General features: G+C 55.4%; 1 protein-coding gene across 2 annotated transcripts; it reads left to right on the top strand.

The window, feature by feature from the left end:
* Positions 1–422: 422 nt before the first annotated feature.
* LOC111150123 (solute carrier family 22 member 11) lies at positions 423–14,840 on the top strand. 2 transcript variants are annotated; one of them, XM_022507493.1, is made up of 11 exons: positions 423–886; positions 2,150–2,253; positions 5,438–5,592; positions 5,705–5,873; positions 7,285–7,408; positions 8,394–8,509; positions 9,603–9,728; positions 10,882–11,096; positions 12,184–12,292; positions 12,691–12,897; positions 14,302–14,840. In XM_022507493.1, exons 1-11 carry the CDS (start codon positions 494–496, stop codon positions 14,363–14,365), a joined length of 1,782 nt encoding a protein of 593 aa, XP_022363201.1. In that variant the 5' UTR covers positions 423–493; the 3' UTR covers positions 14,366–14,840. The 2 variants fall into 2 exon arrangements, with proteins under 2 accessions (XP_022363201.1, XP_022363202.1); XM_022507494.1 differs by lacking the exon at positions 9,603–9,728 and having other exon boundaries at positions 14,302–14,365.
* The last annotated feature ends 4,164 nt before the right edge of the window (positions 14,841–19,004 follow it).

The raw sequence follows: 19,004 nt of genomic DNA, 5'->3' as shown, positions 1-19,004 counted from the left end.
CTGGACCTGACTTTCCTGCCCGGGAGCTCACGGTGAGATTGCACTTTAACCAAGGTCACTGCCGGGTGCCACTTCCTCCACGACTGGAGCTCAGTAACATCACGGCTCAGTGCATCCTTTTTTTTCTTTTTTCTTTTTTTTCTTTTTCCACACCTGCTTGATCTTTTACTCTTGGTGCTGGTGAACCAGAGCGCCTCGGAGGCCCCAGGCAGCCTGGGGACGGTGAGCTTTGTCCCTGATGTCCACTCTCCAGAGGGGTGGGGCACCCAAGCGTCATTCCCTGAAACAGGGTAAGGGGGAGTTTCTTCAAAGCATCTGGGGCATCTCAGAACTGACTCGAATGACTGGTTGCCAGCCGGCTCTCCCAACCAGCTGCAAGCTAGCAAATGCAGAAGGCCTGATGGACCTGGGTTCCAGCAGCTGCTAGTGGTTCGGATACTCTCGGGCTCCCTGACCTCTGGGAGAGCTGCCCTGGCCGCCTGCGGTTCTGCCCATGGCCTTCGCCGAGCTCCTGGAGCGAGCAGGGGGAGTGGGCCTCTTCCAGGCCCTGCAAGTTCTCACTCTCCTCCTTCCCTCCATCTTGTTGCCGTCGCAAACGCTCATAGAGAACTTCCTGGCCGCTGTCCCAGGCCACCGCTGCTGGGTCCGCATGCTGGACAATAGCTCCAAGGCCCCCGCAAACCTCAGCTCTAAGGACCTCCTGACCGTCTCCATCCCACCAGGCCTCAACCTCGAGCCACACCAGTGTCGCCGCTTCCACCAACCACAGTGGCAGCTCCTGGACCCCAACGCCACGGCCACCAACTGGAGCGAGGCTGCCACGGAGCCGTGCATGGATGGCTGGGTCTACGACCACAGCACCTTCACCTCTACCATCGTGTCGGAAGTAAGGGCCTCCCCCCTGCCAACCCCACGGCTCTCTGACCCAGCCTCCCAGGGACGACCGCCCACCCATGCCTGGAAGGATCATACTTTTCCTGCCAGCGGTACTGAATTAGGTGCGACTTGCATCTAATGCGAATTGCTCAACACATGCTGGCCTGGATCCTGATCTGAGGCCCGAGTTCCAGGATGAGCAGGAAGACTTTGAGGAATTTTAGAATTGGTCACCATTTAACCCTGCAGGAAAGGGACAGTGACAGGCACTGTTCTAGAGGCTTCCCCCCTAGTCTCACTCCGAGCTCACGAGCAGGGGGCCTTATCTGCGTCTGGGAAGGAACAAAGAGAAGCAGAGTGAGGGAGATAAGTTGGCCAGGACACACAGCTCACACACTCCAGGAGCCGCCTCAGCCCAGACAGACCATCAGGGGCCGGAAGCTGGGTCTCCATCACGGCCTGTCCTGCGGCTACGCAGGAGGAAAGCAGGTCCTGGGAGCAGGGCTGAGAGGCAGGTGGGGAAGACCTCTCTGGAGGGGAGACTTGGATGAGGAGACAAGGAAGGTGCAGAGAGAGCCCAGTGGGGACAAAAGTCCAGGTCTGGGGTGCAGAAGGAGGTCCATTGTGTCTGGGCACAAGGAGTTAGGGGCCAGGCCACAATGCAAGGATCTGCTTGGCATTTTCCAGTGATCACTTTGCCCCGTGGGGACAGGGGGCTCCTGCTTCAGTGGCCCCGGCGAAAGAACAGAGCAAAGCCGTCAGGTCTTGGTGGAGGACTGCGTAGTGGGGGGTGTTCGGGCCATGGATGCCCGGACCCGGGCAGGAGCACTCAGAAATTATAGTCGCACGTACTCAGCCCTCTCTGCTCATCCCAGCGGCCCTGCAAGGGAAGCAGCTGCACAGCCCCCCTTATGCATGAGAAACCGGGCTCAGCAGGTGCAGAAAACCCCGGGCTCCCCCAGCCAGCCACAGGGTTAGAACCGCAGCCTATGGTTCAGCTACCACGCTCCACTGCCCACCCCCACGAACCCAAAGTGGCCGAATCACGTGCGTGCCATGCAGCTGGCTGGGAGGACAGAGTGGAGCCCCCCCCCCCCCACCCCAGCATACCCAGTTCCATCTCTATCGCCTGGCCCGAGGGACACCACCCCCAGGACCCAGGCTGACCAGGTGCTCCTGGTTGGGAACTCCCAACCTGGGTCTCCCTCTGCCACCCAGGCCCCACTGTTCTGTGTCCCCTGAGCCCAGCTGCTGTGCCCTCCTTCTCTTCCAGTGGGACCTAGTATGTGACAACCAGGGCCTGAAGCCCATGGGCCAGTCCATCTACATGGCTGGGGTCCTGCTGGGGTCCGTCTCTTGGGGCTTCCTCTCTGACTGGTGAGTACCTTCACTCCCCGCCGGCTTCTCCTTGACAGAATGAGCACCACGGGACAGAAGTACAGAAATGGACCATGAGCATCCACATTCCTTAAGAGACGGGGCTCTCTGGGTCTAGACGAGAGTCCCAGGTCCCCAGGGAGCAGCGACGGCCAAGAATCCCAGGCCAGATTAAGCTACATTGTGCGCAATCCCCTCAAACACCACGCTCTCTCCTTTGGAGACACCAGCCTTCCTGGGCACCTATTGTGTGCCAGGCGCTGGACAGCCCTGTCCTCAGGGAGCCCATAGTCCCCTCTTCCTCCTCCTCCTTCTTCTTCTAAAAGATTTTATTTATTTATTTCAGAGAGAGAGAGAGAGAGAGCGTGCACATGTGAGTGAGCTTGAGTGGGGGGTGGGGGGTGAAGGGCAGAGAGAGAGGGAGAAGCAGGCTCCGGGGAGCCTATGCTGAGCAGGGAGCTGGATGCGGGACTCAGTCTCAGGACCCGGGATCATGACCTGAGCTGAAGGCAGACACTTGACCTACAGAGCCACCCAGGTGCCCCCACCCTTCTTGCTTCTAACTCCAAGTACTTGGCCTGCTGTGAACTAGAAATCCTCCTCCTCCTCCTCTGGCTCTTCCCCCTTGTGAGGTGGTGCCCCCAGGACCTAGCCCCGCCCCTTCTCTTGGCCACTGCCACCCCCCCCCGGATTTGAGGTTCCAAGTGGAGGAGCATTTGCCTCACATTTGCTGGGGCCAATGCTGGCCTCGTGACCCCCACCGCCAGCCCAACCCCTCGGCACCAGACTCCATCTGGGAAACCAGCCCCTCCCCACCACCCCCGCCCATGGCACACCCCTAACCATGGGAGCCAGCCCTGGTCTCCTGCCTTCCCCCGCAGATCCAGCCCCAGGCCCCTCTTCTCTATACTCTCCCCTTGCCCAAGCCACCTGCCTCTCTGGCTTGGGGCAGGCCCTGGCCCCCTTGAGGGTCTCTTTCCTCCATTCGGAGTGACTTTGCGAAATCCTCTATGTGGGTCTGGTTGATGCCAGCCTGAGGTTCTCCAGTTCCTGCCCCCCACCCCCTCCACCTCTGCTTGGCCGTGGCTTCTCCCCCACACCCATGCATGCCCTTACTGGGGCGCCCTCGGCATCCTGGCTGCAGAGCTCAGAGGGAGCCCATGGCCGGTGGCCAGTGGCTGAGCCTCGTTCTGAAGGTTGTCCCCCTGGTCTCTTTGTGCCCGGCATGCAGACCTCAACCCCAGGCAGCCTCTTCCCACCACAGGCGGGAGGCCCCACGGGGGCCTTGGGACCCCCGCCCTGGCCTACGGCACTGTGGGTCCCCTGGTCGTGCCTTCTGTCCTTGCTCGCTGCACCTACTCTAACAGTGCTCACTCATTCACTCACTTGCTGGTCAACCGGGGGCGTCCCCCAGGGACATAGCTCCCAGAAGGCAGGGGCACAGCATCCCCAGGTCCCCAGCGTCCAGCACGTGGCAGGCACCCAATCCTTATTCAGTGAATACACGAACAGCTTCCCGACTTTCGCCACACCCTGTGGGCTCCAGGTCTGGCCCCTGGGTTCCCTAGAAGGGAACCCCACCTTTCTTTCCCTGGTCCCCTAGAAGGCGGGTATGCTGCTTCCCATGTCTCCTCTTCTTCCTGTTCTGGGGACCTGGCTCTGTCCATGGGGCTGTTGTGGGTTAATCACTTGAAGGACATCAATCACAGACAAACCTTGGGCTGGGCGGGGCGTAGTGTGGGCTCCTCCTGTTGTGGCTTTGCTACCATCATCGTCGGTGGGCCTTATTTAATCCTGAGCATGGTGGGGGGCCCGAGCAGCAGGGAAGGACGTGGTCCAGGTGGCACTTTCAGAGGACAGCTGCCATGCGGCTCTGGCTCATTCCCCCGGGGCTGTCCATGCCGGGAGCCAAATCACCATCAGTCTGTAGCCTACCCAGGGAGCCTAGCGTCAGGGCCCGGTGTCAGCATCCAGCCCTCGCCCTGGGTCTGGGCCACATGTCCTTGTTCCTGGGCAGTGCTCAGACAGGCGGGCCAACCATCGCCCGAATCTCTCCCATTGGACCGACACACGCTTTGGCCAAATGCAGGCCGTGGTTTGGGCTAAGCCAGCCTTGGGGCTGGAGCAGCACGGTGGGTGTGCAGGTAGATGTCCGAGGGCCTGACACGGGTGGTCTCACGGGAGCTCTGGTCCCCGTGCTGGCCGGCTTGCCCAAGGTCACGTGCGCTCAACCCCCTGGGCGCGCCGCCTCCTTGCTCGTCATCACGGTTTTCACGGCTCTGTAAGGCCGTCATCACGCACACCCTCATTGCACAGACGGGGGAACTGTGGCTCGGAGACATTGAGTCCTGTGCCCAAGGTCACCCAGGCAGGACACAGCTGGGCTCAAACTCAGGCTTCTGATGCCAAAGCCATCTTTGTTCGGTTTTTATTTAAATTCCATTTGGTTAACATGCATTGTACTATGAGTCTCAGGTATACAAAATGGTGATTCAACCAAAGCCCGTTCTTTTTTTTTTTTTTTTAAGATTTTATTTATTTATTTGAGGGGCGCCTGAGTGGCTCAGTGGGTTAATTCTCTGCCTTTGGCTCAGGTCATGATCCCAGGGTCCTGGGATCGAGCCCCGTATCGGACTCTCTGCTCAGCAGGGAGCCTGCTTCCCCGCCCCCTGCCGGCCTCTCTGCCTACTTGCGATCTCCCTCTCTCTGTCAAATAAATAAAAAAATAAAATCTCTAAAAAAAAAAAAAAAAGATTTTATTTATTTATTTGAGAGAGAGAATGAGTGAGTGAGAGAGAGGGCACAAGCCAGGGAGAGAGGGAGAGGGAGAAGAAGACTCCCGCGGAGCAGGGAGCCTAATGCGGGGCTCGATCCCGGGACCCTGAGATCATGACCTGAGCTGAAGGCAGACACTTAACTGACGGAGCCACCAGGGCGCCCAGAGCCCATACTTCACCCTGAGGTGACGTTGGCCCTGAGATCCAAGCGTTTGCCATTTTTATAACAAGCAGACTCGGAGCCCGCTCCTGGGAGATCCGCGGTGGGGAGCAGGTGCTGTCTGCACCGAGGGGCCCCAACAGGTGTCCCCCCCTCTCAAACCCTCCTTTCCCTCGAAGCACCTGCCCCCAGGCCCAAGTCCCACCGCCCCTCTCCAGGCCCCCACGGTGCTTGTGTCCCAATCCAGGTTCGGGCGGAAGCCGGTGCTGAGCTGGTGCTGCCTGCAGGTGGCTTTGGCCAACACTGGCATCATCTTCGCTTCCAATTTCCTCATCTACTGTGGCCTCCGGTTCCTGAGCGCTTTTGGAGTGGCCGGCATCATCATGATCCCGGTGACGCTCAGTGAGTCCCTCCCTCAGCAATACGTGCCATGATGGGCGGGGGTGGGGTGGGGTGGAGACAGGGACCGAGGCCACCAAGTGGGCCTTACCTGCCTGTCTGCATCACGTTTCAGTGGTGGAGTGGACCACAACCCGCAGGAGGGCCATCACCGTAACAGTGCTGGGATGCTCCTATAGCCTGGGCCAGATGGCCCTGGGGGCCTTGGCCTTCACCCTGCGGGACTGGCGGGCTCTCCAGACAGCCGTATCGATGCCCTTCTTTGTCATCTTCCTGATCTCCTGGTTGGTACAGTGTGAGACTTTTGCCCTTGGGGAGGATGTCACTCACTAGGAGGGAGACTTGGAGGGCCAGGGTGCCCCTCAACCCCACCACCCTGACTGGGCATGGATCCCAAGGGGCTGAGAGCCACGGAGGGCAAGGATGTGTGAGGAGCCCCTGCTCAGGAGAAACATCTCGGGGTTCAGAGTTACGGGGTGGGCATTTTAGCCCAAGGTATGAGGCTCCCATCTGGCCAGCTGGCCCCCAGGTCTTCCCCTTCTCGGCCCCAGCTGCCCTCACCGGCCAGACACCTTCCTTCACATCACTGGCCCGACCTCCCGCAGATACCTGGGTCAGTGCGGACTGGCATTGGATATGAAAAGATACAATTATCATGGTTATTTGCCGTAACATGCCCTGAGATCTGGAAACACGTTCTTGGGTGAGGGAGAGGGAAACAGACACAAACTCATGACCCCAAACGTTCTGTCATGTCTGTGAACCGGGGCTGAATACACCTGCACCCCGTAAGTCTGCTGTGCAGTACAGAGAGTAGCAAGGACTCATTCATTCCTTCTCCAGTATTTACTGCCCTGTGCCAGACGCAGTTTTAGGTCATGGGGACACATCAGCAAAGAAAACAGATCAAAAGCCACTGACTACACAGAGTTTTGGCACAGCAACAGAATCAGTGAGCAAGGAGGAGGACATCCCATAATCACACTTAATCGGCCCCTCTGGTCACCTGTGTTGGGTGTGTCCTAGATGCTGTTGGTCATACCAGATGTGTATTCACTTCTTCTAACGAGGAAGGTGATACAATGACCGGCATTTTCAGGTGAGGGACTGAGGCCCAGAGAGGTTCAGTGACTTGCCCCAGGCTACACAGCTGGTAAGCACCAGAGGCAGGATTTGAACCCAGGCAGGCTGGCTCTTTGAACCACTGTGCTTCCCTGCAAACAGGGCTGAGCCCCTCTAGGCTGGGTATACGCCAGACCTTTTCACCCAGGAGATGACTCTCCCTGCCATTTCCCGGAGGCTGGGAAGAAGCAGGCTACTTTTATAGAACCACTCAGTTCTGGCTGGGGATGTAGTACACTGTGCACTGTCACAGAAACGGGCTCCACATCACCATAGTCCCGGGCAGCCCAGGCACTGGCCACGTGTGAGTCCCTAGCTGCTGGGAAGCCAGACGGGGTGGCACAGGGGAAAGAGGGCGGCCGGGCATAGGGACCCAGCTTTTCTCTGGAGCCGTGGGGGCCTGCCAGTCTCCCGCCCTGGCACCAGCAGTGCCGAGGGGAGAGCAGCTGGCTGCCGTCTCTCTCCCGCTGCTGCTGGGGGAGCAGCTGCCCACATCCCCCTCCCAACCTGGCGAGGAGGGCCCAGGATCCTGGAAGAGTGCAGGGGCCAGGTAAGCATCTGGGTCTTTTCCAGGTGGCTGCCGGAGTCTGCCCGCTGGCTGATTATCACGGGCAAACCAGAACAAGCACTCCAGGAGCTCAGAAAAGTGGCCAGGATAAACGGCCACAAGGAAGCCACCACGTCACTGACCGTCGAGGTGAGAGCCCCTATTTGTGACGTGTGGGACATGGCAGGGAGACAACAGCCACAGATGTCTTATCGTCAACTTCAATACTGCCCACTCCGGCGACAGAAGTGACACCCCACCCCCAGCTGGCTTGTCAGGGGCTTTCAACCACGTGCATTGCATGGTGACCTCACGGGGCTTCTCGGTGTTTTGGGGGGAAACTGGATGTGCTGCTTAGGTGGTGATTCTTTCAAGAAAGCAGGTGTGGGAGGATGTGCAGTAGAAACAAGAAAACTCAGCCTGGGGTTGGGAGGATCAGGGAAGGCTTCCAGGAGGAGGTGAGCTGACCAAGAATGAGCTGAACACAGGGCCATGGGGCCCAGAGGTGCAGGAAGAATCTGAATGGGCACTTGTGTACAGTGAGGAGCCCGTGTGGCTGGGGTACGAGGCAGACCCTGGTGCCAGCCATGAGGGGTAAGGCGGGTGGTCGGGTTTGCCTAGGAACTGCCGAGAGTAGCACGTAGCCCGCAGCTAAGAGAGTCAGAGCTGGGACACAAGACTGACTCCCTGGCTCGGAGGTGGGGGACCCTGTCTGCAGAAGGGAGCTCTGCCCAGGGTGGGAGGCCAACTGCAGTGGGGGGCCAGAGAGAGATCTTTCTTTCTTTCTTTCTTTTTTTTTTTTAATTTACTTGACAGGCAGAGATCACAAGTAGGCTGAGAGGCCAGCAGAGAGAGAGAGAGAGAGAGCAGGAAGCAGGCTCCCTGCTGAGCAGAGAGCCTGATATGGGGCTAGATCCCAGGACCCTGGGATCATGACCTGAGCCAAAGGCAGAAGATCTCCCACAGAGAGAGATCTTTCTGTTTCCGTGTCCCTGCTCCCACCCCCAGGCTTTCCAGTTTCCAGGCTGGGCTCCTCCCATCACTCTGCCCACCTGGACACCACCATTCCCTGGCGTGGGGGCGGGGTGGGGCCAACGACCCCCGCCCCCCCCACTGTGTCCTGTTCTCACCGCAGGTGCTCACGGCCAGCATGGAGGAGGAGGTGGCCTCTGTGAAGGCCCGCAGGTCGGTGCTGGACCTGTTTCTCATGCCCACGCTCCGCTGGAGAAGCTGTAGTATGTTCCTGGTGAGGTACGCACCCTGGTCATCCTTCCCAGGGCCGGGGCTGAGCGGGGAGGCTGGTGGCATCCGTGGGGCCGCCTGATGGTTAGTGGAGGCCGGCGGCCAGGGCCACGTAAGTGGTCACCTAAGGCAGAATGAAAGACATGGAAGTTTTTGAATTCGCTGCAAGGGAGCGGCAGGCAGGACAGCAGAGGAGACACTGTCTGCCAGGAGGCAGTAGGGGCAGGGACTGTAGTTATGGGGGAGGGGAAGAGGTAGGGGACGAGTGGAATGTTCCTTTCTTGCTAACGGTGCCCAGTTGTGAGCGGCCAACGGGTCAGCGAGTGGCTGTTTTGAGGTGGGTCCCGATGGGTCTGTTTGCTTTCATCCGGGTGGTCTTGCTGTTGGCCCTTCTACTTTCCTGGGGCTTCCATTGCTCAAGTTCGTCGCTTAAAAACAGCCTCGGTCATTTCCAGGGTTGGGATGGGGGACAGCTCCTGCAGGGCCTCCGGAAACACCTTTCTGTTCCGGAGAGGAAGCTCCCCCGGGGGGCAGGAGTCCCAGCCAGCACTGGGGAGGGGCGATGGGGCTCCTTTGGGAAGCCAGTTGAAGGGCAGGGACAGGGGCACGGTGAAGCCCAGGCTGGAGGTGAGCCTATGTCCCTAGAGCTTGGGGAACCCAAGTTCCTCTACACCCCCTGCCCCTGGGACAGCAGGGCCCAGCCGGTCAGGTAACTTGCCCAAAATGACAGAACAGGGATTTGAACCTCGGCTGAGCCCCCTCCTTGCCCGCTGCAGCCCCCCAGATCCCACATTGAGCACGGACTCCCCAGCAGGCCCCTTCTTGGCACCCCCACAGGCACCTGGGAGCAGGAGAAGGCCCCTAATAAAACAAATTCAGTTCAAGTGACTTGCAGGGAACATACGACAAGCGAGGGTCAGGTTTGATGAAGACGGGATCTTGAAACTAAAGATTAGGAAAACGTTTTATTTTCTGCTAGATTTAACCCCATATGGATTCCAATGGCAAATATTTGCTACACCTTAGAGAACGGATCAAATGCTTTTTTTTTTTTTTTTTTTTTTTTTTGCCCTGGCTTACGTTTTTTCTGACAAATGGAAAGGAGTGCTTGGTGCCGGGAATGTGGAGGGGGCCATTCTTTCAAAACCTTCAAGGCTTCCTCAGCGCTCCCAGGAGCCCCTCTGCATCCTTTGTTATTCAGATCACAGGCTGGGAAGCTGCTAACCTGGTGGGTTTCTCGGCTTCTACCATTAACCCCTTTGGTGGGTCAGCTGCTTTGAGCGGAGCTGAGCCCCTCCCCCACGGGGCTTCCACAAACTTCGAGAAAGGCCCGGGACTGCAGCTTTAGTCTACAGCAGGTATTTTGCTGTCTTGCTGAGTGCTACACTCCGGGGTGTGGCCCAAAGGGAGTGTCCGTGAAGCCGGGCTGGGGACTGATTTGAAAAGTGGTAGCAAATAATTTCACATCGTGGCCATCACTGGACCCAGATTTAATCTCCAAACTGCGGAAATCCCGCTACTCTAGGTTCAGCTTGCTACTGGGGAGCCTGGGGGTCTGTGGCAGGGCAGTCTGTCCCGTGTCCACTCTCTACCCCTCCACCCCGCTCACCCTCCTGCCAGCAGACTTGGGGTGCAGGTCAGTAAGCAGGAAGTTCATTGCAGAGGGCTCTTGGGATCCCTTCCTGTGGATGGGATGGGGAGGCTAGGGCAGGGCAGGGGAGCTGAGGGGAGGGAAGCAAGCGAACGGGGCAGGGGAGCTGTCCCAGGGGTAACGGGCACTGCAGCACCCCCCACATGCCCATGGAGGGCTCAAGGAGCTGGGGTGATCCTTTTGAGCCATCCCTCTGGCCTATGTCATGGGATGATCTCCCCAGCTAAGAGGTAGCATTCCCAGAGGCTGGGAAAGTATCTTTCTTTTGGGACAACACAGCCCACCTCATTCTACAATGAACCCATCTTTCAGGATAAAGAAACTGGTATCCAGGGAAGGGCAGAGAGACTCACCCAGGTTCATGGCCACTAGAGCTGGGCCAGGTCATGGTTCTGGCCGCGACTGGAAGCAAAGCCAGAGAATGCTAGGGCCAGACCTGAAGCTTGGCTTGACCCACAGAGCCTCATCAACCTGGAGAGTTATGTGTCCCCGCTGGCTGGTGGCCGACTGGTGGCCGGGAGCCTGAGAGGTGACTGCCTAAGGCAGAATGAATGAAGCCTACCCTTTCTCTCCTGGGTCAGTCCCACTCTTGAGAGACTGTCTGACATCCAACAGGCTTTTTGGGGTCCGGTAGTGACCTGCTCAGGACAGCCTGTGTCCCTGGGGACAGCCCAGGTGTGTGCCCTCTCGTCTGTGTGGCAGGGATCTGATTTCTGGCTTTGCCCTGCAGTTTCTCCCAAATGATCTCCTACTACGGGCTGGTCCTCGACCTGCAAAACCTGGGGAGTGACATCTTCCTCCTCCAGGTCCTCTTTGGAGCTGTGGACTTACTGGGCCGGGCCACCACCACTTTCCTGCTCAGCTTCCTGGGTCACCGCATGACTCTGGCTAGCTTCCAGGCCATGGCTGGCCTCTCCATCCTGGCCAACATCTTCGTCCCACAAGGTGAGGCAGGGTGGGCGGCCTGAGGGGACTGAGCGGCTGAGAGCCTGGTATACTGGCCTCCTGGGGTCCTTCCCCTCTCCTGCCGCCTAGACCAGCACCCCTACAGCCCTGTGTGCAAGGTGTGCCCAAGCCTACACCTGCCATATCACCTCAGGCTTCGAATCCCCTCATCGGTTCCCTACCACTCCCCTAAGGCGACCGAGGTTCAGAGAGGTGAAGCTGGGTGCCTCAGGTCTCTCAGATAGCCAGTGACCAGTCCAGGGCTGGGACCAGACTTCAAGCCCGAGGCTGGTCCCAAGGTGGGAGGAGGGGCTGGGGAAGCTGCTGGGCGCTCTAGGTTGCTTGAAGTGAGGCAGGAACACCAAGCCTGGAAAGCTGGGGTGTGCAGATTGCTGGTGAGGGCCCCTGGGCCCCTGTCTTACTCTTTTCTTTCTGAATGAAGCTCTAATGCCTCCAAAACCCTCTTAGTCTCTCCATTTATGACAAAGCAGGGCAGCGGGTGGAAGGGTGGGGATCCCAAGTTCTGGACCGAGAGCGAAACCGGGAGGGAGGCAGAGGGACGACCTCCCAAACAAGGCAGTGCTCGGGGAAAATTTGCCGTGACGGGTGTGTGACAGTTCATGAGACTCATCATTACAATGTGTGGGAGGGAAAGCTAAGGCGGGGCTTGGCTTTCTAGCTGGGGGTCCCCGCGAAAGCCAGCGGGACCAGCGTTCCCACGAGCAGACCAAGGGCAGTGCGGAGGACATGTCATGACCCTCTCCTTCATGGAAGAACCACACCTATGTCCCAAAGAGACTTGCCCCGGGGACACTGGAGGGAGAAGTTCCGAGAGCCAACCTTGCCTGCCCCAGGCTCGCCCACCCCAGACTGGGCTGGGTTCTGGCCCTGCCCCCCCACCTCCAGCCCCCCCACCTCCAGCCCCCCAACCGTGATGTCATTCTGCACCCGCATCCCTGTCCACCCTGGGCAGCCTGGCACCAAGTCAGCACCGTGGGGCACCTGGGCACAGTCAAGGGCAGGGGCGCTCCGGGCTAACTGGGGACCCCGCGGTCAGACCCCACCATCGCCATCTTCCTCTGCCCAGATTTGCAGACCGTGCGTGTGGTCTTCGCCGTGCTGGGAAAGGGATGCTTTGGCATAAGCTTAACCTCCATCAGTGTCTACAAGTCCGAGCTCTACCCAACTACACTGCGGTAGGCTGAGCGGCACACTGCACCTGGGAGGGGCGGCCAGACCCCGGGGTGCACGAGAAAAGGGCATCCCTGGAAAGGCCAGCAGGGGAAGGGCAGAGAGGGGCTGGGCATCCAGGAGCAGCACAGCAGACCAGGGAGAATGGGGTGGGTCCTTGAGAGTCCGTGAAGGACTCTGGATTAGATGTTCTCGGAAGCAGAGGGTGGGAAAATCTAGGAGGGCTCCGTGGAGGAGGTAGTGTCAGGAGACTCTGAGGAGTATAGCTCCTTCAACCCAGCTTTCCCTCCCCTGGCACATCCTGGCATAGCCAAATGCCTCCCCCTCCTCTCCACCCACCCAGTAAAGCCTCCTTTTAAGTGGCAGCAGTGACGAAGGTCTGGGCCCTCCCCTCCACCCACAGGATGACAGCAGACGGCTTCCTGCAGTCGGTAGGTCGTCTAGGGGCTGTGATGGGCCCCCTAGTCAGGATGACTCGCCAGGCCGTGCCCCTGCTGGCCCCCGTCTCCTACGGTGTCATCCCCATCATGTCCAGCCTCATCCTCCTGTTTTTCCTCCCAGAGACCGGGGGACTCCCACTTCCTGACACCATCCAGGACCTGGAGAACCAGTGAGTGATTGGCCACGCTGGGAGTAGGGCTGGGCTTCCAGGAGGTAGCTGGGCAGGGCTGCAGATGTGGGGGATGGGATGGGAGAGCCCAAGGATCCAGGAGACGTGCTAGACAAAGAGGCTGGAGCTGGGCTGGGCTTGTCATCGAGATCACACCAGCAGCCTGAGTTTGCCAAGAGCCGACAGCATCCCCGGTGCCTCGGGGCAGCGACCCAATGGGCATCAAGGTTTGCGTCTGAAACCACGTAATCACTGCTACAACACAGCCAGGAAGAGACTATTTCCAACCCTGTTTACCAGAGGCTCAGAGAGATGAAGGGACAATTCAAGGTCTCACAGGTAGAAAGCGCTCGTCCCTGAGGCAGGGAAATGCAAAGGCTACGAACCAGGCTCTGCAGCCAGACTGTCTGGGACTGAATCCCTCCCACCCGGCCATGCACTGACCTCCCTTACCTCACTCACCCACGAGGCTGGAGCCAGCCCTGACCGCCCTAGTTCTGTCTTCCTCAAGGAATCCCAGGACCAGACGGATCAAGAGCTCAGTTTCTGGAACACACTCTGCTACCCTCACGCCATCCTTTGAGAGAACAGAAACAAGGGAACATTCCTCAAGTTTATTTTGTGGCCTGAATCACCACGATGCTTCTGCTTCCTCATTTGTAAAATGGGTTTAAAACAAAACGGAACAAAATGTCTACCCAAGCTCAAAGACCACTTTTTGAGTTAAAGTTATTATATTAAAGCACCGAGAACAGTGCCAGGCCCACAGCGCAGGCCCCAGGCTGTTGTGTCCTGGGTGAAGGTGATCCTGGGGCAGCAACAGGCTGCTGAGCAGGAACCAAGGTCATGCTAATGGCTGGGGGTTGAGCATCCCACTCCTGACTTGGCCACCAGTCATGATCTCAGGGTCCTGGTGAGCCCCGCATCGGGCCCTCCACACCCGAGGGGGTGTTTGCTCGTCCCTCTCCCCTCTACTCCTCCTCGTTCTCTCTTCCTCTCTCAAATAAATAAATAAAACCTTTTTAAAAATAGTACTACCAACAGCTGGTACTCAGGGGGGCCCTTCCTGCGTCAGGAGAGCATCTCATTTAATCCCAACAACCCCACAAAGTGCTGTTGGGGTCAGTTTCATGGCCAAGGAAATGAAGACACAGAGAGGTCACGTAACTTGCCCAAGGATGCTTAGCTCAGAAGCAGGGAAGATGGGACTTAACCTACTCTTTCACTTTTTTGAGCACCTACTGTGTTTCCAGGCACTATCTTAAGCTTTGGGGACACGGCAGAAAATCCATCCCTAATCCCATGGAGTTTACATGCTCATAGACTCCATCCGCCAGTTCCTCCCTCCGAGCCCTCCAGCCATCTCACCACACAACACCGCTCTCTGTCTTTTGATTATTCTAGGAGATCGGCAGCAACCAAGGGCAAGAGGCAAGAGGTGGTCGTTACAGAGAGTACCTGGTTCTAGAAATTCTGCCTGCACGGAGCCCCTTTGGCTGAAAATCCCCACGAAGGGAATTACCTCTTCTCCAGTGGAGGAAGGAGGCAATTTGGAGAAACCCGAGGGCCTGGCGTGGCCGGGGTCGGGCGGCCGGGCTGAGAGGCAGCATTGAGGCTGAGGGCTGCTTTCCCACTCACTTCTGTCCCCCACCTCCCCACCCAACCTCAGCTCTGCAGAGTCCCGCCTGTTGATAAGATGGGTTCTGTCCCCTCCCTGCCAGGCTCCCATCTTCACACCTTCACTCAAAACTCCAGACTCGCTTCACTGAACTGGAAGGAAGCTGCAGATTTTTTACCTCTGAGCTCCCAGAGGGGATCCTAGGACACAAACGAAAAGATCTGGACAGACATGAGTCCCAGCCCCTCCCCCACCATTTGCAGAGTCCTCATCTGTAAAATGGAAATAATCACAGAACCTACCGGGCGGGAGTGTGTGTGTGTGTGTGTGTGTGTGTGTGTGTGTGACAGGATTGACAGATCTTAGCACAGACCACAGTCCAACATGTAGAAGCTGCTGCCTTTGCAGCCCGTGGGAACAGCGGGAAATACCGGGGGCCATGAGAGGCATTACAAAGCCTGCGGAGTGACCCCTGGTTTCTGAGGGAGGATGTGACTGGTGTATCTGAGGAATCCCACCCATTGACAGGGGACTGAGGCCCCCTCCTCAGGAATAACAGGAATGGCCTCTGGTTGCCTGATGAGAAGTGCTGTTTGCTACGGGACCGTATCTACAGGAGCAGGTGGGGCAGGACTGGGGTTCAGCCGTTTGAGACCCTCCTGGTTTCCCTTACATGTCAAGGGAACACATCACACTGGGCCTTCATTTGAGGTCTTACCTCACAGGGGCACCCTTGGTGTCTAACTCAAGGGGTCACCTTTGCCTAATTCACATAAAAACCCTCCTCCCTGTGCTGGTAGCAGCCCTTGTTGATAGAACTGGGGGATCATGGAGGCTGACCACCTACTTTAGAGGTAAGAAAAGTAAAGCTCAAAGAGGTGGAGGGATACGCTTGGAGTCACATGGCTGAGCCCTGGCCAGGCGGCCGGGCTCCCAGTCCAGAGCTCCTTCCCACACACCAGGCTCCTCACCTTCACCTCCAGCCCGGCCCCCCCAGGCCTGACACCCACATCTGTGTCACAGAGTTACTCCCACAACTTTCCCTGAAGAGCCAGACCCTCTAGACACCTGCCCACTCTCCTTGGATGACTCAGAAGCCTCAAGCCGTAGGCTTCCCATCCCACGCACCCCCATTTCCCTCCATCAAATCCAATGCATGGCAGGCCAATCAAACACAATTCAAATAAAATCCCCTATCTGCTTAACACCTCTGGGGGCTCATGATAAAGACCACACCTTCCCCCACCAACAGGCTTCCGTGGGTCTCTAGCCTTACTTCACTTGTAATAAAGGTTTTTAAAAATTCAAGTCATATAAAGTATGTTCTTGGATCGTCGTGGAGAGAAATTGGAAATCAGTAGCAGAGAGGTATTGGGGAAACTCCTTCATACTAAACAACACAGTTCTAAATAACCCCGGGGCCAAAAGAAGCCATCACAAAGGTAATTAGAAAATATTTTGAATTGAATGAAAATTTTTTTAAAATGACATATCAGAGTTTGTGGGATGAAACTAGAGAAGTGATTCAAGGGAAATTTATTTCATTAAGTGATTACATTAGAAGGGAAGAAAGTCTCAAATCCAATATCTCAGCTTTCACCTTTAGAAATTAGAAAAAGAAGAAGTAATTTAAACTGAAGTAAGTAGAAGAAAGGAAATAATAAACAGAAGTCAGAAAAATAGAAAATGATCAAGAACATCAATGAAACCTGAGGCTGGTTTTTTGAGAAGTCAATTAAAATTTATAAATCTCTAGATGTATTGCTCAGGGGAAAAAAAACACAAAGGCACACATTATCAATATCAGGAGTAAAGAAGAAGCATCACTACCAATCCTACAGATATTAAAATGATAAGGAAATATTATGAGCAACATTTTACCAACGAATTTGACAACTTAGATGAAATTAACAAGTTTCCTGAAGGATATGAACTAGCAAAGCTTCCTTAAGGAAAAATAGATAACATTATTGGCCCCATTTCTGTGAAAGAAATTGAAGTTGTGGTTTAAAACCTTCCCATAGAGGAAATTCCAGGCCCACATGACTTCACTGGTGAATCCTGCCAAACAACTAAGCAAAAAGATAGTAACGATTACCCTCAAAGTCTTCCAGAAGATTGAAAAAGAGAGAACACCTTCTGGCTCATTTTTTTGAGGCCAGCATCACCCTAATTCCAAAGTCAGAAAAAGATATAACAAGAAATGATAAACCGGTATCTTTTAAAACATGGACACAGAAATTCTTAACAAACATTTAGAAAATTAAATGCAACATTATGCTAAGAAGGGCAATGCATCATGACCAAGTGGAGTTTAACCCAGGAATGCAAAGTTGCTTTAACATTCAAAAATCAAGGGGCACCTTGGTGGCTCAGGTGGTTTAAGCCTCTGCCTTCTGCTCAGATCCTGATCTCAGGGTCCTGGAATCAAGCCCTGCGTTGGGCTCTCTGCTCGGCAGGGAGCCTGCTTCCCCCCTCTCTCTGTGCCTGCCTCTCTGCCTACTTGTGATCTCTCTCTGTCAAATAAATAAATAAAAATCTTTAAAAAAAACATTCAAAAATCAAGATTAACAAACTAAATTATTAAAAAACTATAGAGGAAAAACCATGGGATCATCTCATTAGATACAGAAAGTGCATTTAACAAAATTCAACATCCGTTTCTGATAAACAACATTCAGCAAACTAGGAAAGTTGGTGAATTTCCTCAACCTGACAAAGGATGTCTATGAAAAAAAGCTACAGGTAACATCATACTTAATGGTGAAAGACTAAATGCTTTCCTGTCAAAATCAGGACTGAAGCGAGGATGTCCACTCTCACCACTTCTATTCAATATTGGTTCTAATCAGTGCAATAAGGAAAGAAAAAATAAATAAAAGGCATCTAGACAAGAAAGAAAGACATAAAACTATCTATGATCTGCAATTGAGAAAATTGTAGAAAATCCTAAGAAATCTACAAAAATGTTAGGGTGGCTGGGTGGCTCAGTCATTAAGGGTCTGCCTTTGGCTCAGGGTATGATCCCAGGGGTCCTGGGATGGAGAGCTGCACCGGGCTCCTTGCTCAGTGGAAAGCCTGTTTCTCCTTCTCCCTCCGCCTGCTGCTTCCCCTGCTTGTGTTCTCTTCCTGCCTCTCTCTCTCTGTCAAATAAGTAAATAATTTTTTTTAAATGCCACCACATATCCACTAAAAGAGCAAAAGTTTAAGAGACCAAACGTTGGCAAGATTGTGGGGCAACTGTGGGAATGTAAAATGGTACAACTACTTTGGAAAACAGTGTGGCAGTTTCTTGGAAAGTTACCCACATGCCAACCCTATCACCCAGCTGCTCCACTTCTAAATATTTACCAGAAGAAATGGAAAACCGTGTCCATGAGGACTTGCACGTGGATGGCCCCAGCAGCTCTATTTGCAGCTTCCAAAAGCTGGAAGCTACCCTCATGTCAATCACCAGATGAGCGGATAAACAGATCTTAGTGTATCTATGCGATGGATTATAATTCATATAAAATATATGCATAGAAAATGCTAGAAATGCAAACCAGTTTGTGGCACAGAAAGCAGATCTGTGGTTGCTCAAGACAAGAGGAGGGGAGGAAAGGAGGATTTCAAAGTGGTGACAGAGGCTCTTTGGGGTGATGGATACGTTCATTTTCTCGATTATGAAGATGGTTTCACTGGTGTGTACAAACGTCAAAAACCGTTAAGTTATATACTTAAATAGGGAAACTAATCAGGGACTCCTGGGTGGCTCTGTTGGTTAAGCCTCTGCCTTCGGCTTGGGTCGTGATCTCAGGGTCCTGGGAAGGAGCCCCACATTGGGCTCTCTGCTCAGCAGGGAGCCTGCTTCCCCGCTCACCCTCTGCCTGCTTGTGATCTCCTCTCTCTGTGTCAAATAAATGAATAAAATCTTTAAAAAATGATTATCAAATGCCTGTGTATGAGAAATGGGGCTTTACTTGTCCTCAGAAGCCCCCGCATGGCCCCCACTGACGTAACTGTCTCCCGGCCACGTGCCTGCCCCTGACCCAGCCCTCAGAACTTTGCTGTAGCAATGCCGGCATGGAATTCTACAGCCTTCCACTGGTCACGACTTTCAACCAATATTACGCGACACATCCCTCCCATTGATGGCTGTGGCACTTGGCTCCCTGACACATTTATCAAGCTTGAAAGCCAGCCTGGAGCGGAGCATCTATGGGAAGACAGCTCTCCAGTCCAGGCCCTGAGGCCACGCACGCTGGGCCGTGAGTGTAGGGGCCAGGCTGGCGCGGTGGTCACACAAGGCACAGGGTGGGTGGCCGTGGTGGGAAGTGTCGACTGGATTCTGGGTGAGAAGGGAGCCTGTAAGGTCTTCAGTGAGGGCTGACTTGCTAAGACCAAGATTCTGAAAGGAGGTCCTGGACAGGGGTAGGTAGGTTAGGGGGGTGGGGGTGTCTGGAGAACCCGGGATTGGCTGCAGGGTCGGGAGCGGGGAACCCCATCA

The sequence above is a fragment of the Enhydra lutris genome, unplaced genomic scaffold (genome assembly GCF_002288905.1).
Source record: "Enhydra lutris kenyoni isolate GAN:26980312 unplaced genomic scaffold, ASM228890v2 scaffoldscaffold22, whole genome shotgun sequence".
Lineage (NCBI taxonomy): Eukaryota > Metazoa > Chordata > Mammalia > Carnivora > Mustelidae > Enhydra > Enhydra lutris.
Note: the sequence above shows the minus strand (reverse complement) of the source record. Positions and strands in the feature narration are given on the sequence as shown.